The sequence below is a fragment of the Branchiostoma floridae genome, chromosome 13 (genome assembly GCF_000003815.2).
Source record: "Branchiostoma floridae strain S238N-H82 chromosome 13, Bfl_VNyyK, whole genome shotgun sequence".
NCBI classification, from domain to species: Eukaryota; Metazoa; Chordata; class Leptocardii; order Amphioxiformes; family Branchiostomatidae; genus Branchiostoma; species Branchiostoma floridae.
In genome coordinates, this window is record NC_049991.1 from 18,541,701 (window position 1) to 18,555,958 (window position 14,258).

A 14,258-nucleotide genomic window follows, 5' to 3' on the forward strand; every position below is an offset into this window, starting at 1 on the left:
GTCATTACGGAGGACAGTAACTTAGTCTGAGTAACCAGGAGGAGTTCATCCACACACAACACAACTGTCCAGCCATTCTGTCTTGATTCTCACTTACAATTAGCCTGATAGTACACAAGGAAAGCAAACAACACTCAACTGAACACTCACCAGCAAGACAAATAAAAACTGTACTGCAGATGCAAAGGTTATATCAGCACTTACAACTCTGTAAGGTAACCTGTGTAGAAGAATGCCACAAAAATGTTATCAAAGCCTTCTCATAAATGTCTTGAACTGCATACCTCAGAGATTACCAATGCTGCATTTAGTTAATTATACACATTTGTAAGATCTTTGTAATTCACTGTTTTGGAGTGTAACAGACTTAGGCCACCCAACAGAGTCAAGGGCAAAGCAGCAATCCAAGTAGTACAACATAATTCGAATGTCTTTTCTACTGGCTGATAGTGACTGTGCTATAGACTACATAATTCACAAAAATGACGGACTATTTTCCTATTGCAACTAAAGACTGTGAAGTACTGTACCTTCAATGCAGCATAAAGAAAGTATAACATGTCTCAAAGAGAGTAATACTATGTTTTTAAGACATTTCTGTACAATGTAAGATTGGTTCAAACCTTCACAGTCAAGTGACACTGTGACAGTAAACTATGCTGTACATGTCTCTCTTACAGATCAAAGAACAATCATGGCTTATACAATAATGTTCTTAACATTGTAGTTTATTTATTTATTTATTTATGGCCCTTTAGGTTTTTGAATCACATCAAAACATTGCTGGGATAGTAGAAAGGTGTCAGTATTCAATATTGTTGAAATGATGGGTCTATTTACATGTATATCATCATCAAATTTAACTTTTTGCAAAGGTGGAAGGTATCTTGCCCACCTACATGTTGTTTATTCTCCTGGGAATAGGTATGATTTGTGGATAGGCATCCTTCCATCTTCACAGAATACTGGGAATACAGTGTGGATATCTATTTTCTCTTATACATGTAATTGGGTCTTTGAAATTTTTGGTGAAAGCATGCAAAAGCTCACTTTCTATCAGGTCACAATCGTTATTGTAAATTGTAAAATTTGGCATCTAGCATTTCTTAATGTCACTGCTTAATATTTAAATAGAAAAAAATGGCATTTGTGCGCCAGTCATAGAATTGGTCTACAGAATAAAATAGCCTATGGCATATCAAAGTTACTGTAGAAGCTGATAGGAAGGAATTTGAAGTCAATATGCAAAAAAAATGCTTACAATGTATTTTCAAAAGGCCCACTGACAAAATTACAGTAATATTTTGCATGACACTGTATTCTTCCTTAACATTTATACAGCTTTCACAATAGTTACTAACCATTCCAAATATTTGGTTTTGAACATGGCATATTATCATAACAATTACCTGCAACATCGACAAACATCATTATAATAATTATTATATATCATCACATTTTGCTTTCACGGATTTGTATTATAATATCATAGATCTGCATATTGTGTGATATAATATATAAACTGCATCATAATAATTCAATATAGCTTTATGTACATTTGTCAAGCTTTTCATGATGTAGTCTTATTCACAGCATTACATGTATGTACAGGATTCCATCTAAGACCACTCCAACAAAATAACATGTTTTTGTAAAGCCTTTTTTTGTAATTGTACCACATGTAACTGCATTAAGAAACAACAATTTCTTAACAAGTTTCAAATGAGAACTTGTTGAAAGGAAAAAAAATCCTGCAAATAAAAGCAGTAGAATTACAATAATATCATTATACATGTAATTAAATAGATTCATTTAAAACTCTGTTAAGCAGCAAAATGCTTTGATTTCATAGATAACTTGAATGGGCAACAATCAATTGGGAAGACTGCATCTATTGACAACATCTTCAAAATCTTAGCAACATTTCAAAATCAAAGTTCGGCCAAATAATCGAACAAAGAAGGCTACACCGGGCTTGATATAACCCCATTATGGTTTGATATAACCTCATTGATTAAACTCACATGCTTTCTTATATAAAGTTATAGCCCTAAATTCTAATATAAATCTAAAGAATAGATTATCCGTGTCTTGGTAGTATATAGCCAAGCTGGACTTGCTAAAATATGAATACAAGATTTTCAGGTGAATTCATTTTGCGAACATGGCACTGGAATATATTGTAGTTATGTAAAATATAATAATATAAAATGAAATCCATGTAATTCATTGAATAATGACTTTGATCAATTATGATCTCTTTCTCTATATGTACAGTACATACTATGCACAACACATTTTATACTGCCTTATTCTGGGGTAAACCTTAAGCAAAGTTTAAGGAAATGACCTACAGTACATGTACATCTACTCTTCACTTCTACTTCAAACTACTAATATCAATTTTTATCATACCAGAAAAAACATACACTTAAGTCTTTCAAAATTGCTACATTCTAAATGTAGTTGGTGAACTATACATACATAGTATTATCATACATGATATTTTTTTATTTAGAAACTTCTAAAGTAAGAAGCATTTTTGTCATGTCGAGTTTGCTGCTCTATGTACAAGAGATTGCAGCATGGGTACCTGTATTTCACTGTCAGCATGTCTGCAAATGAATACTGAAAGCTGTGAGAAACTGTTCTTCTGTGGACAAATAACCTGACTTGTCCAGTGCAACATGTATGTGTGTACATAAAACTCATATGTACATGTCGGTGCAAACTTTTTCTTAGTCAAAAGTGGGTGCAGTAAAATCTTTCACCAAATATACATCCATATATATTGGGTATGTCTTCCAACTACCTTGTGCACATATTTTTTCTGCATATAGTAAGTTCCACATGTATATACCCTGTGCAATTTCTTGGTGTATTTCATTAAAATCTACAATATTCAAGAAACTGTTTGGGGCTTCACTGTGCTTTTTGATGGACTGTCATTCTTAAGGATCAAACAGATTTTGCATTATTTGGTGTAAAATGAGCTGCATGACAGTTCATCTGTACCTCTGTCTTTAGGGTTGTCTAGCCCCTTTTGCAGACTTTGAGCACTGGAGAAACTCCTTCCACGGCAAACTACCTTTCTTGGCAAGCTTCCTTCCACGGCAAACTCCCTTTCAAAACCTTTGAAACAAGCCAACCAGCTCCCATGATATAAAAGCCAGTCCCTCTCGAAGTATGCAAAGGAGGCTAAGGGTTGGCACTGTGTACAATGTGTGTTGAGGCGATGGATTACACATGGATTCTTTTTCTCTCTACATGTACATGTAATACTATACAGTCTATGGTCCTTGTGGTGAAATCCTGGGCCAATTCTCTTCTTCCATTCTCTACAGGCTCATTTTTCCATTCACTTTCTATAAAGCACAGCACAATTATAGTTATGTACAATGTATATTGGATGTACTGCTCACCCAGGCATTGTAGACTTAGTAAAAGGCTTATAGTAGACTATTCACAATCATTTCTAAATGTCTTAAGTTTTGCACCTGGACTTGAAGATGTGATGCTCTTCTGGTGCAATCTTAATCTTGTTTCAAGACGTCTTCAAGGAGAGGTGACGGGTCTCTCGTCGTCTGACAAAATCACCTCAAGACTGTCACTGTCATCCCTGATGTCTGCAACAGCTGGTTAGGAGGACAGAGAGGGCATGAAAGAAAGATATCAAAACTGGGAATTCTGCTGCAGTACTGCAAAAAGCCGCTAGGGGGCCCATTATCGAGCATGACCTATATATGTTTTCCCAACTTGTACCGTACCAAACTTCATACCTAAGGACTAGGGGTGGGGACCAGGACATCATAGTGGTACTAATTAACTATCAGATAAAAGGGGCAGATAAAAACATCACACAGTCGTGTCATATTAGGAAAAAAAGAACTACATGTATGACAAGAGAGACTGACCTTTGGTAGGCTCCTTTGAGAAGTTTGCCGGCTGCACGGAGAAGCGAGATGGGCTCCAAGATGGGGAGGGGAGCGGTGAAGTCTGGGACAAAAGGAGAGGTACAGTCATTCACTCATTGTCATGAAAATGTAAGGAATGAAACAATAAAGTTAACTTCAATTTTAGCAAAACTAGCGATGAAAGTTTTTTGGACTTTTTTACATTGGATTGAAGGTTTTCCAAAGATGGTATTCATCAGGTAAAATCTATCACGAATCAAACAAACAAACCTCCAGCCTTTCCACGGCATGGTGCTCCATTTGTCCATCCACAGCAGCACTGAACATGGTGGTACGGGGGATGTACGCGGCGGAGGAACCCACGTAGTTGGACGATATGGCGGCCTGCGTAAACGTGAAGCTCGGAGACGGCGTGCCAGACGACATGCTGTTCATGTCCTGTACGACCTTCGTCATCCCGTCGTCCCACTCAAGGTCGTATTCCTCCTCATCTTCCTCATCATCTGAACCCCAGTCATACTCACCCTGCATGGGGGAGGGAACAGGGAGTTAGAGAGTCCTATAATGTCTTATATATCCTACATGTACAATGTACAGCTTTTTAGTCATCCTATTGTCCCACTCAAGGTCGTATTCCTCCTCATCTTCCCCATTATCTGAACCCCAGTCATACTCACCCTGGGGAAGGGAATAGGGAGAAGTTCAAAATGTGAAAAAGCAAGTCATAGAACAACTCCTAACAAGCTTAAAAATGAAGCAGCTGTAAAAAAAATCACCCTAGAAAATCACCATTATGAGTCATAGCTTCTTCTTAAACTGCAATTTCCTTCTTATTATTATAAGTTGTAGATTACATAAACATGTACAGTCAAGCATTTTATTTATTGAGAAAATTGTAAGACTATAGAGGCAGCTGGTGAGCTGCAAACTAAGGCCACCGCATCTACGTGCAAGTCTGTATAACCCTCTTTGAACAGGGAACAACAGACGATAAACTGGGTATTGAGTGAGTGAGTGAGTGTGTAATCTAATATATATTCCCTTTCAACGATTAATTTATGTAGTCTATCATACCTGTAAGGATGAATCTTCGTCCATCTCTGAGTCGGAAGTTTCAGATGTGGAGCTCCCGTCGCTGTCACGGATGAGGACAATGTGCTCCAGGTCTTCATCTGGCTCCTGACATAGAAACAATACAATCACAAAATTATGTTACAATTTTAGTAACCTGGATATATCCGTTCACAACATAAAGCGCTTACCAACAAGCTTTCGATCAGTCCTCTGATCCTTCTCAAGTTGAAATGACCCAGAGCCTAAGTCACACATCTAGAACGGAAATGTGATGTCAGCAAAGGGTCAAAGGTGCTTGAGAAAAATCAGAGGACTGATCAAAAGCTTGTTGGTAAGCGCTAGACTTTGTGTACAGATATACATTGTATGGTTATTAAAGCAGCATTGCAGCATAATGTTGACTAAGAACAGATGAACTTACATTCAAGTACAGTCACAAAAGGTTCAGAGTGAGAACAAGAAATTCAACATACGTACAAGAACTGACATGCAGTTTTGAACTCTTTGAAGCTTTGATGTGTAACTTAGGGGATTCACAGGAGTGTGCAATATTACATAAAAGTTCATACAAGTTCATTCATTTAATCATTCATCAATTATGATAATCATTCATTCATAATTGATTCATTCTTTCATCCATTCATTATTTTATTCATTTACTCATTAATTCAACAGTACAATTTTGTAATACAGAGGTCACTCAGTATAAGCCACAAAACTATCTAACTAATGATCAAAAAATATTTAATGACCAAAGAAGCATGAACATGTTTCCACACCTTTGTGTAGTTGAAGACTTCTACATGGACAGAGCTGCCTTCACTTAGGAAACACACACGTCTGGACTTGTCACTCTGATGAACAAAACAAGAACAGGCAACTTACAAATGCATCTAATAATCATTTATTTAAACTTACTGGTACTGTTCATGTGACAGCCCACAACTTGAATAAAAGTTCTAGACAGGAACACAACTCCGGACGTCTCAATGAGGGGTAAATGAGGTGCAAAGGGTGCACATGGATTAGTCTACTTCATTTTATACATCAATGTTTTTTGACATGTACAATTCAGTCTTTTATACAATATAATGATACACAATGTTACTGAAGAATCAATATATATGTAAGGACTATTACTCTTATCTAAGAACTATCTTGACTCTAAAGAAGAATTCTGAAAGTTGTAAGAACTAACATAACTTATATACCAGAACATGGTTAAACAATGTATCCTATTTTGTACACCAAAAAGGTTGAATATGATTGTACAATGTACATCACTCTAGACAAGGGAAAGTTTCAAATGTAAAATGCTTAAAATCTCACCACACTGCCAGGATGTTTCAGAGCACTCTTCTGTGGCTGTGGGGGGAGTATGGAGGTGGGGGAGGGGGTCAGGGGGGTGCTCTGTATGCTGCTGGCCAGGGCGGAGTCTCGCGTGTCCGACTCCGGAAGGTCGTCTGTTGTAGACTCATCCAGGACCGCTCCCTCCGTCAGACGTAGGACATCGCTGCCCTCAAACTGGTCTGGTCGGTCTGGAAACAAGAGGAATTCAGGTGAAAATGAGTGCCTAGTTTCGGTTAGGGCAGTACCTCGGATAGGACTTTCAATGCATCGGATTTGACCTTAAATGAAGGTCCTGTATTTGAGGAGAGCCACACCTTGAGCACGTTAAACTTAAAGATCCCAGCACACTTATCAAAAAGATTAGAGGTCCTTCCCAGAGTGGTTCAAAACCTACAGGCCGGTCTGGAAACAAGAGGAACCAGAATACGAGATATCAAAACAGGAAGTTCTCCTGCAATACCTTGAAAACCGCAAGAGGGTGAATTGTCATCCATCTATATAATATATGGCTTTTCAAGTTATACTGTTCACAGACACACACACACACACACACACCAACAAACGGACAAACACACCAAAAACTTTAAGAAAATCAAGCCATTAGCATTTCCAAAAGAGTTTTCGAAATTCAACATTTCCAACATTCATTCACTTTTTAGCGGACTAAATTTTGTTGTAGAGGGAGCAAGGAGTTTTTAAAGTGTTAGTAACAAAGTACATGTAGTATTGTATTTGAAATGCATATTTGTGGTGTGACATGCAGTGGAGAAGTCACTGCAGAGACAAACCCAACATGAACATTTCAAGATTCACAGTGTTTGGCACGGACCCAAATGTCTGACAGCTTCCTTAGGATGCCTTGGCAACAGTTCCTTAAAGTAAAGACTGTCACAGTTGTAGGCAGGAAGGTCATGACCATGAAAACTGACATTACACGCATACAACAGTAACAGTGTATGACTGTCTAACAGTAGGGTGTAACATAATTAAGGTTCAACTAACTGAAAGTACATGTGTATCTCCAACTGACCAATATTTGAAAGGCAAAGTACACAAAATTTGAACACAAATACATAATTAAAGACAATGTGCTGATTTAACTACTATAAAGTACTGTCAGATGAATATGAAGACGAATTCGAAGAGATCTAAGAGGCAAACCAAATAGAAGGCTGTCGATAGCATCATCATTTTCAACCGTTGCTTTCTACTGATCAGTCCTACTCAAATGCATAATGAACTGTATGTGCAAAACAACACAACATTAACCTATTAACTAAAATCCTATCTGCGTGAAAATACCGTAACGGTTGTAACTTGCACAATTGTAAGGATAATGAACTCAAGCTCTCTCAATACATGTGACAAAACATACCCTCACAGTCCAGTCCAAAATCAACACAATCTGTAACAGTTACTGTAGTTCACTGAACCTTGTCCTACTCTGAGCTTGTCACAGTCCTGTAAGTGCTAAATTTACAATGAGGGCCCAACCTTTGGGTGTGCACTTACACCCTATTAAAAAATTTGAACCAGTTGGCACTGGTTAATTCAGCTGTCAGAGACGTTAGGTGTGGCATGTTGCCAGAATGTGTGCCCCCTAGCAGAACAAATAGGAAGTGCACTTATAAGTGTTGGACTACAAGCATGTAGAGATGCTGGGCACAGTGGACAAAGATGAAGAAAGGCTGAATACAGGTACAGGACTCTTCAAAGACTGTACATGCAGAACTAGAGCTGTGTACCTAAACAAATTTTAGGTACAGGTACAGGTACATAGGGTTTAGGTACAGGTCTGGACCAGATTTTGTACCTGAACTTCTTGTTCAAATATCTGACGATCTTTGATGACGAAAGAAGTATGTTTGAAATGATAAAAAAACAATTGTTAAATTGCACTAGACAAGTTTGGAATGTTTCTTTTTACCATCTAAATGGATTATTTGCCTTAATTTGAATTGGACTCTTCTGTTATCTTGTAGTGCTAAGTGACAGACAGGCAGTCCCTCTGTGCATGGTCACATGTGTTGTGGATTATAGGTACATCATCATCGCAGAGCGATGGACATCCAACACCAGTACACCAGGGTTCCGGTATTTTGTACCTGTACCTAATTGATTGTACCTGTACTGTATCGGGTACAATGTACCGGTACACAGTCCTATGCAGTGAATTATGACTACAAGCATGACATAGGAACAGCTAACCCTCACACTTTTCACACCCATTGGGCATGGTCGAGGCCAGGATTTTTAAAGCTCGGAGGTAAAATCTACCCAGGACCCAGAAAAAACAGGCACCATACACTAATCATGAGTACCCCTGGCTTATCTGGCAGTACACTGGGATAAATTTGTGGCTACACCTCTGACAACAGCGCAATTGTGTCTGTAGCATTAACATGAAGAATCCACTAATTATTAAGTGAATGCCCAGCGTTTGACATTAACATGGAGAACCCACCTTGTGCAGAGCTGTCGGGATGGTCGGTAGACTCCCGAGGTCCGTCCAGTTCATCCAGTAGCAGCACAGGACTGGAGATGGCCTGGTCCATCGTCACAACTATCGCTGGTACATCCTCCAGGTGTGCACTCTCACCTGCTGGGGCCTGTGTGGTAAATGCGTTTGAGTTGTTTAGACGTTTCAAGGCTTGAAACACTGGGTGAATGACTGTGCACCCCAAATCGCAGCTGTGCATCTAATTCTTTACTGTGGGTGCACCGGTTCACCTAGAATACATGATTAGCTAAAGGGCAAACTTAACTTAAGGAAGGTACTATTTTTTAGTATACAGAATATTCTTGAAATTTTTAGATTTAGTGCACCACTGAGTATTCCCAAAAGGAATTTCGAGCCCTGCCTATTTTCCCTCCAATTCATTTCCCTTTTTCCCTCCAAATAAATCACAAACAAACCTGTTGCTCTAGGCTGTCTTCATCCATATCTCTTGCAGCCTCTTCTGCGTACGGACTCACCAACATGGCCGAGTCCGGGGACTCTGTGTCGTCCGAGAGGTCGTTCGTCACCACGGTCTTCACCTCCGAGGGGGCGGGACTGGTCGAGTCGTCCTCGGAACCCTGGCTCTCGCTCAGCGAGGCCTTCCTTTCACGATACAGCTCAAGCTCGTCCTTCGGGGGGCTGGATTTGGGGCTGGCTTTGGGTGAGAGCTGTGCAGCTGAGTCGTGAAGGGAGCTGCCTCTACCTGGAACATTGATATATTTTATGATTAGAAATACGTCTGTGTACAATATCAGGGCTCGAAATACCACCTGTATATGCAGGTTAGCATGTAGGTAAAATTGGAGCAGTGCAGGTATTTCTGTTGTCTACCTCAGCTTACCTGCACTGGTCCATGTACTGGGTTTTATACATAAATCATTTATGTACAAAACCAGAAATACCTGCACCTACATTATAGGACATTTATCAAATGTCTATAATGTAGGTGTATATGGATTGTTATTAGCTGCATTGACTGTTACCACCTATAAAGTATAAAAGAAAAAATAGCAATGGTTTCTGAACAATTTTAGTATGATCTATACATTTTCCTAAATTTAGAGTGGTGCAGGTAAAATTTGCCTGGTGCAGGCAATTTTTAATGTTACCTGCACCACTGCAGGTTTGCAGAAAAGGGTATTTGGAGCCCTGAAAATGTAATATCAAGTCGCCAAACAAAATCTTTGCATCTCCTGGTTACTAGTATCCTATGGATCCGAGCACTTACAAACCCACTTGGAAAGTTTGGAAGTATCTGTAACTGTATGGTTTGATTCTCTGTATCTGAGCTGCATAATACTAACAGCAGAAGTCCTGTTCATTTACTCTAACTACTTCACTGTATTCTGCTTGTGCATGGACCACCCTCTCGGACTGTAAAATATGCATAACATTGTCAACGTCTACCATAACGTCATAATAATACGCATCCTCCTTGAATGTACAAACTCTCATGACATAGGCAATTATTCTAGAACAATAGATGACGTCATACCAGAGGCAGGGCTCGAAATACCCACTTGCCCACTTGAAAATGAAACCACATTTTGCTTTGCGCAACCTAATATTAAACCCAGGTTGCACACTGAGCAACCTGAAATTTTGCAGTTGGAACACTGCTTTTTCCCCACCTACATGCTTAAGCTTTTGTCTTTATTTTTTGATAACATAAAACATATTACATAGTTACATATAACTGGAAGAAAAGATAATGGTTAAGTAGCTGATTTGAAGAAAGTAACAATTTGAAGGTGGGGCAACCTGAAATGTTGATGGCGCAACCTGGCTTTTGACTCAGGTTGCCACTTGGACAACCTGGCTGAAAAAAGTATTTCGGGCCCTGCAGAGGTCAACCTAAGTCATCAGGACAAACAGAAACACAAACAGGGCACAAATGTCTACTGAAATTTCCATCAGGAGATCAAAATGGCTGGGCCATGTTCTACGGATGATGGATGACCGTATCCACAAAGTTGCCCTACTTTGGGCCCCAGCTGAGGGGAGAAGAGGAATGGAGGATGTCCCAAACCTACATGGAGGCACAATGTGGAGGCAACTCACAGTCTTACATGTATATCCCACATGGGATGAAGAGGATAGTAGTACTGGTAGTAGAAGTAGCAGTAGTAGTAGTAGAAGTAGTAGTAGTTACAGCAGTAGTATCCATTATACTACTGTTGGGTTCCCTGACCCAGGGGTAACAGCAGTCGGCTTGTGTAACATTGATGAGGGAAACATCCAGGTCATCATCATATTCATAGCGTTCCGTGCCAGTACTGCAGCCAGGCCACAGCCTTCTCGTTATCCAGGTAATAAGATACGCAAAAAAGCAGTTACTCATTGACAAGCAACTGGATATGATTTTGGAAACAGTCAGACAATTCAGACAGTCACCCATACAGTGTCTTTCGTTAGTGTCGTATAAATAAAGTAAGTTTACCTGCAATATCAGACTGTTCAGAGCTGGACACAACATCGCTGTGTAAGACCTGCTCGTCTGGATGAATCGTTGGCACAGCTGAACTCTCTTCCTCCTCATCTGAGCTTGCCCAGTCCCCAGTGATGTCCGCTCCAGAGTCCCCCTGTACGCTACTGCTCACCGAGTCCTCATCTCGCGGCAGCTGTTTGGTGCTGGTGGGAACGAAGCTGCTCCCGAAAATGTCCTGTCCGATCGAGGCTGCGCTGAAGTCTAGAGGATTGTCTTCGCGCAACTTTTGATTCTCTTCTGCAAACATGTCTTTGTCTTCGGCTTCATCTTTGTACACTTTAGGTTGCATGTCAAAAGATACGTCACTACTCGAAACATTTTCTCTTCCATGCGTGTTCCAGAAGTCACCGGGCTTGTCAACGAAACTTTCTTTAGACATTTCTACTACATCAGAAGCGTCTTTACCGTCCAAGCCTGTGAATGCATAATTTTCACTGTCTTGAAGACCAGCACCTTTGCTGCTTACAGAATTTTCAAGACTGCCTGTGCTACCATCTGTCTTATTGAAGCTTAAACCTACTGTAGTGTTCTGTTCTTCTATGGTTGACTCCGTGCTCTCTTCCACACTCGCATCTGCTGCAGCCATGTTATGATTGTGTTCTGCCTTTCCCACGAACATGGCCTCTTCATCTATGGCTTTTTGTCCCAGATCGGACCAGTAGAAACCTGACGATTTGTCTTCTGTGCTGTCAAAAGTTCTTACCACTTCTTTTGCGCTTAGTGAATCAAATGCAGGCCCATTCTGTGTACTCTTCTCCGTCTGTTCTCCCTGCATTGCTATGGCAGCGTTACTATCATGACCGCAGTTTCCGTTTGAACAAGTTTTGTCTGAATCTCCGTCCGTTTGACCAACGATAACATCACAGTCTTTAACAGATTGAGAAACAACATCAGACAATGACTCTTCGTCTAAGACGTCGTCTTGCTTTTCTTCTAAAGCTGCTTGACTGAAATCGGCCGCAGATACGAACAGTTGCGAGTCCACAGACGGATCGTCCTTCACCAAAGCTGGTGGGTTCGATGCAGAGTCTTCTAGAGCAGCCTGACCCATGGAGGTGTCCGGGGTGGCGTAACTTCCCGTCGCACTCTCGCTGGATTCTTCCACGTTCGCCTCGGAACTAGCCTCGCTTTTCACCGGGGATTCCGCTGGCGTGCGGACGGAAGCCTCTACCTCCAGTGTAGGAGTGCTGGTGCGCTGGAAGGACCCTATTCCTGACACCGTTTCCTGTAGGGTGGACCTTACAACACTCGTTCCTACACTGTCGGAGAACTGAAACGTCTTGGTTTCAGTGCTATGTTCTATATTTTGACTGCTAACATGTTGTACAGAGTCTATCACATTGTGCTGCACTGCTGTAGCTTGGCTAAACCCACTACTGCTTGGGCTCGCTAACATTTTCTCTTCACTGTCAAAAACTTCACTCACGTTTTCCTCGTGAACTTTGGTTTCTTTGGACATTGCAGATTCTTGTGCTTCACTTCTGAAAGAAAAGCTGCTGCTAGATGATGTAGTAAAGGTGGACGTTTCCTGTATAACAGTGCTAGTGCTGGTTACAGTACTAGAACTGGACTGAAATGTCTGTGATTCGGAGACACGTTTTTCATGAGTCGCAAATTGCTGTCCCTTTGAAACTGTAACCTGGTGCTGTTCCTTTGACAGCTGCTGCTGTCCTTGTCTGACCTCCTGCTGTACCAGCTGTTGTTGGTGATGTTGCTGTAAATGTACTTCTTGTTGCTGATGTTGTTGTCCTTGTTTTTGTTGTACCTCTTGATGTTGTATTTGTTGTTGATATTGTTGTACTTGTTGCTGTGGTTGCACTTGTTGTTGTTGGTGTATTTGTTGTTGTTGTTGTTGTATTTGTTGTGCTTGTTGTTGAGAAGTTCTTTGCTGCTCCTGTGCCTGTGGACGGAGTAGAGAGGACAGCAGGAGTGTCGGCCCTGCAGAGTTGGAGTTGTTTGCTGACATGTTACTGTTACTGTTACTGCTACCGTTACTGTTACTAACTTCAGACTTGTCTGTATCAGTTAGTGTTACGTCCGGTTTCACGCTTATTTCTGTGGGCACGGGTGTATCCGGTTCCGTTGCTTGGACGGGCGCGAAAACGTTGTCACTGCTGGCGGATTCCGTTCTGCTGGCCTTGTTGCCGTCCTGACCGCCCGTGCGCTCGGTGTCGCTGCCCGTGAGCGTACCCGTGCTGACAATACTGCTTGTGGCGCTCGAGCGACGCGGCCAGTGAACGATCACGTCAACGGGAACAACTCCAGATGCTACGCTACCTGTACGGACGTAAACAAACACAACATGGTCAGCATAGTTGCAGTATCTTCATATCAACAAAGATGATGATGAACAAAGGCACAACATACAATGTACATGTAGTAACTGTTGTACTACATTGTATACTATTTTGATTTTAGATACCGATAAACCCCCAAAAGGACTAGTCTTTGTGTTTCTGTAATTTGCAATAAAGGAATGAATGACACCTTCAGTTTGAATCTTTTGTTGCTAATAGACACTCAACACTGACCAGTTCAAAATGAAGTGAAATTCATATTCCATCTTCTACAATGAATTGAAAGAAGACTAATGTAAGACTTTTCCAATCCCTTGTTTTGTACAAGTGGTTCAAGAAATCATTGTATAATTTTCCACAAAAAATTAAGGTAAAAAAACTTAGATATGGAAATATCTAGTCATATTGGCGATAACTGGATAGCAAAGATCTTTACGTCTTCTCTGGAAAAAAAACATGTCTTTCTTTTTAAACTTTGTTAATCAAGAGCTGTGTTATCCACTCTCCAGTCATATGAAACAACTCAAGAAGCCTTTTCTTACCAATACTTTGCATCAATACAAGATGATCAACTGCATGAGTATTGGTAGACACAGGTTGGGCCTCTTCCTCAAAGATGATTTTGTCATGGCAAG

General features: G+C 40.5%; 1 protein-coding gene across 1 annotated transcript; it reads right to left on the minus strand.

The window, feature by feature from the left end:
* Positions 1–1,791: 1,791 nt before the first annotated feature.
* LOC118428594 (serine-rich adhesin for platelets-like) lies at positions 1,792–14,178 on the minus strand. The gene is made up of 10 exons (XM_035838694.1): positions 14,166–14,178; positions 11,279–13,603; positions 9,255–9,541; positions 8,803–8,947; positions 6,318–6,526; positions 5,768–5,842; positions 4,989–5,093; positions 4,185–4,439; positions 3,915–3,996; positions 1,792–3,635 (listed from the first exon to the last, which is right to left on the minus strand). The coding sequence occupies exons 1-10, from the start codon at positions 14,176–14,178 to the stop codon at positions 3,556–3,558; spliced, it is 3,576 nt and encodes a 1,191-aa protein (XP_035694587.1). The 3' UTR covers positions 1,792–3,555.
* Positions 14,179–14,258: the final 80 nt, after the last annotated feature.

Excerpts from the sequence above, each read along its gene's own strand:
- LOC118428594 (XM_035838694.1), bottom strand. Across the intron at positions 8,948-9,254 it reads AAGACAGCCTAGAGCAACAG|GCCCCAGCAGGTGAGAGTGC; the intron begins GTTTGTTTGTGA and ends TTTACCACACAG. Across the intron at positions 4,440-4,988 it reads ACGAAGATTCATCCTTACAG|GGTGAGTATGACTGGGGTTC; the intron begins GTATGATAGACT and ends TCCCCCATGCAG.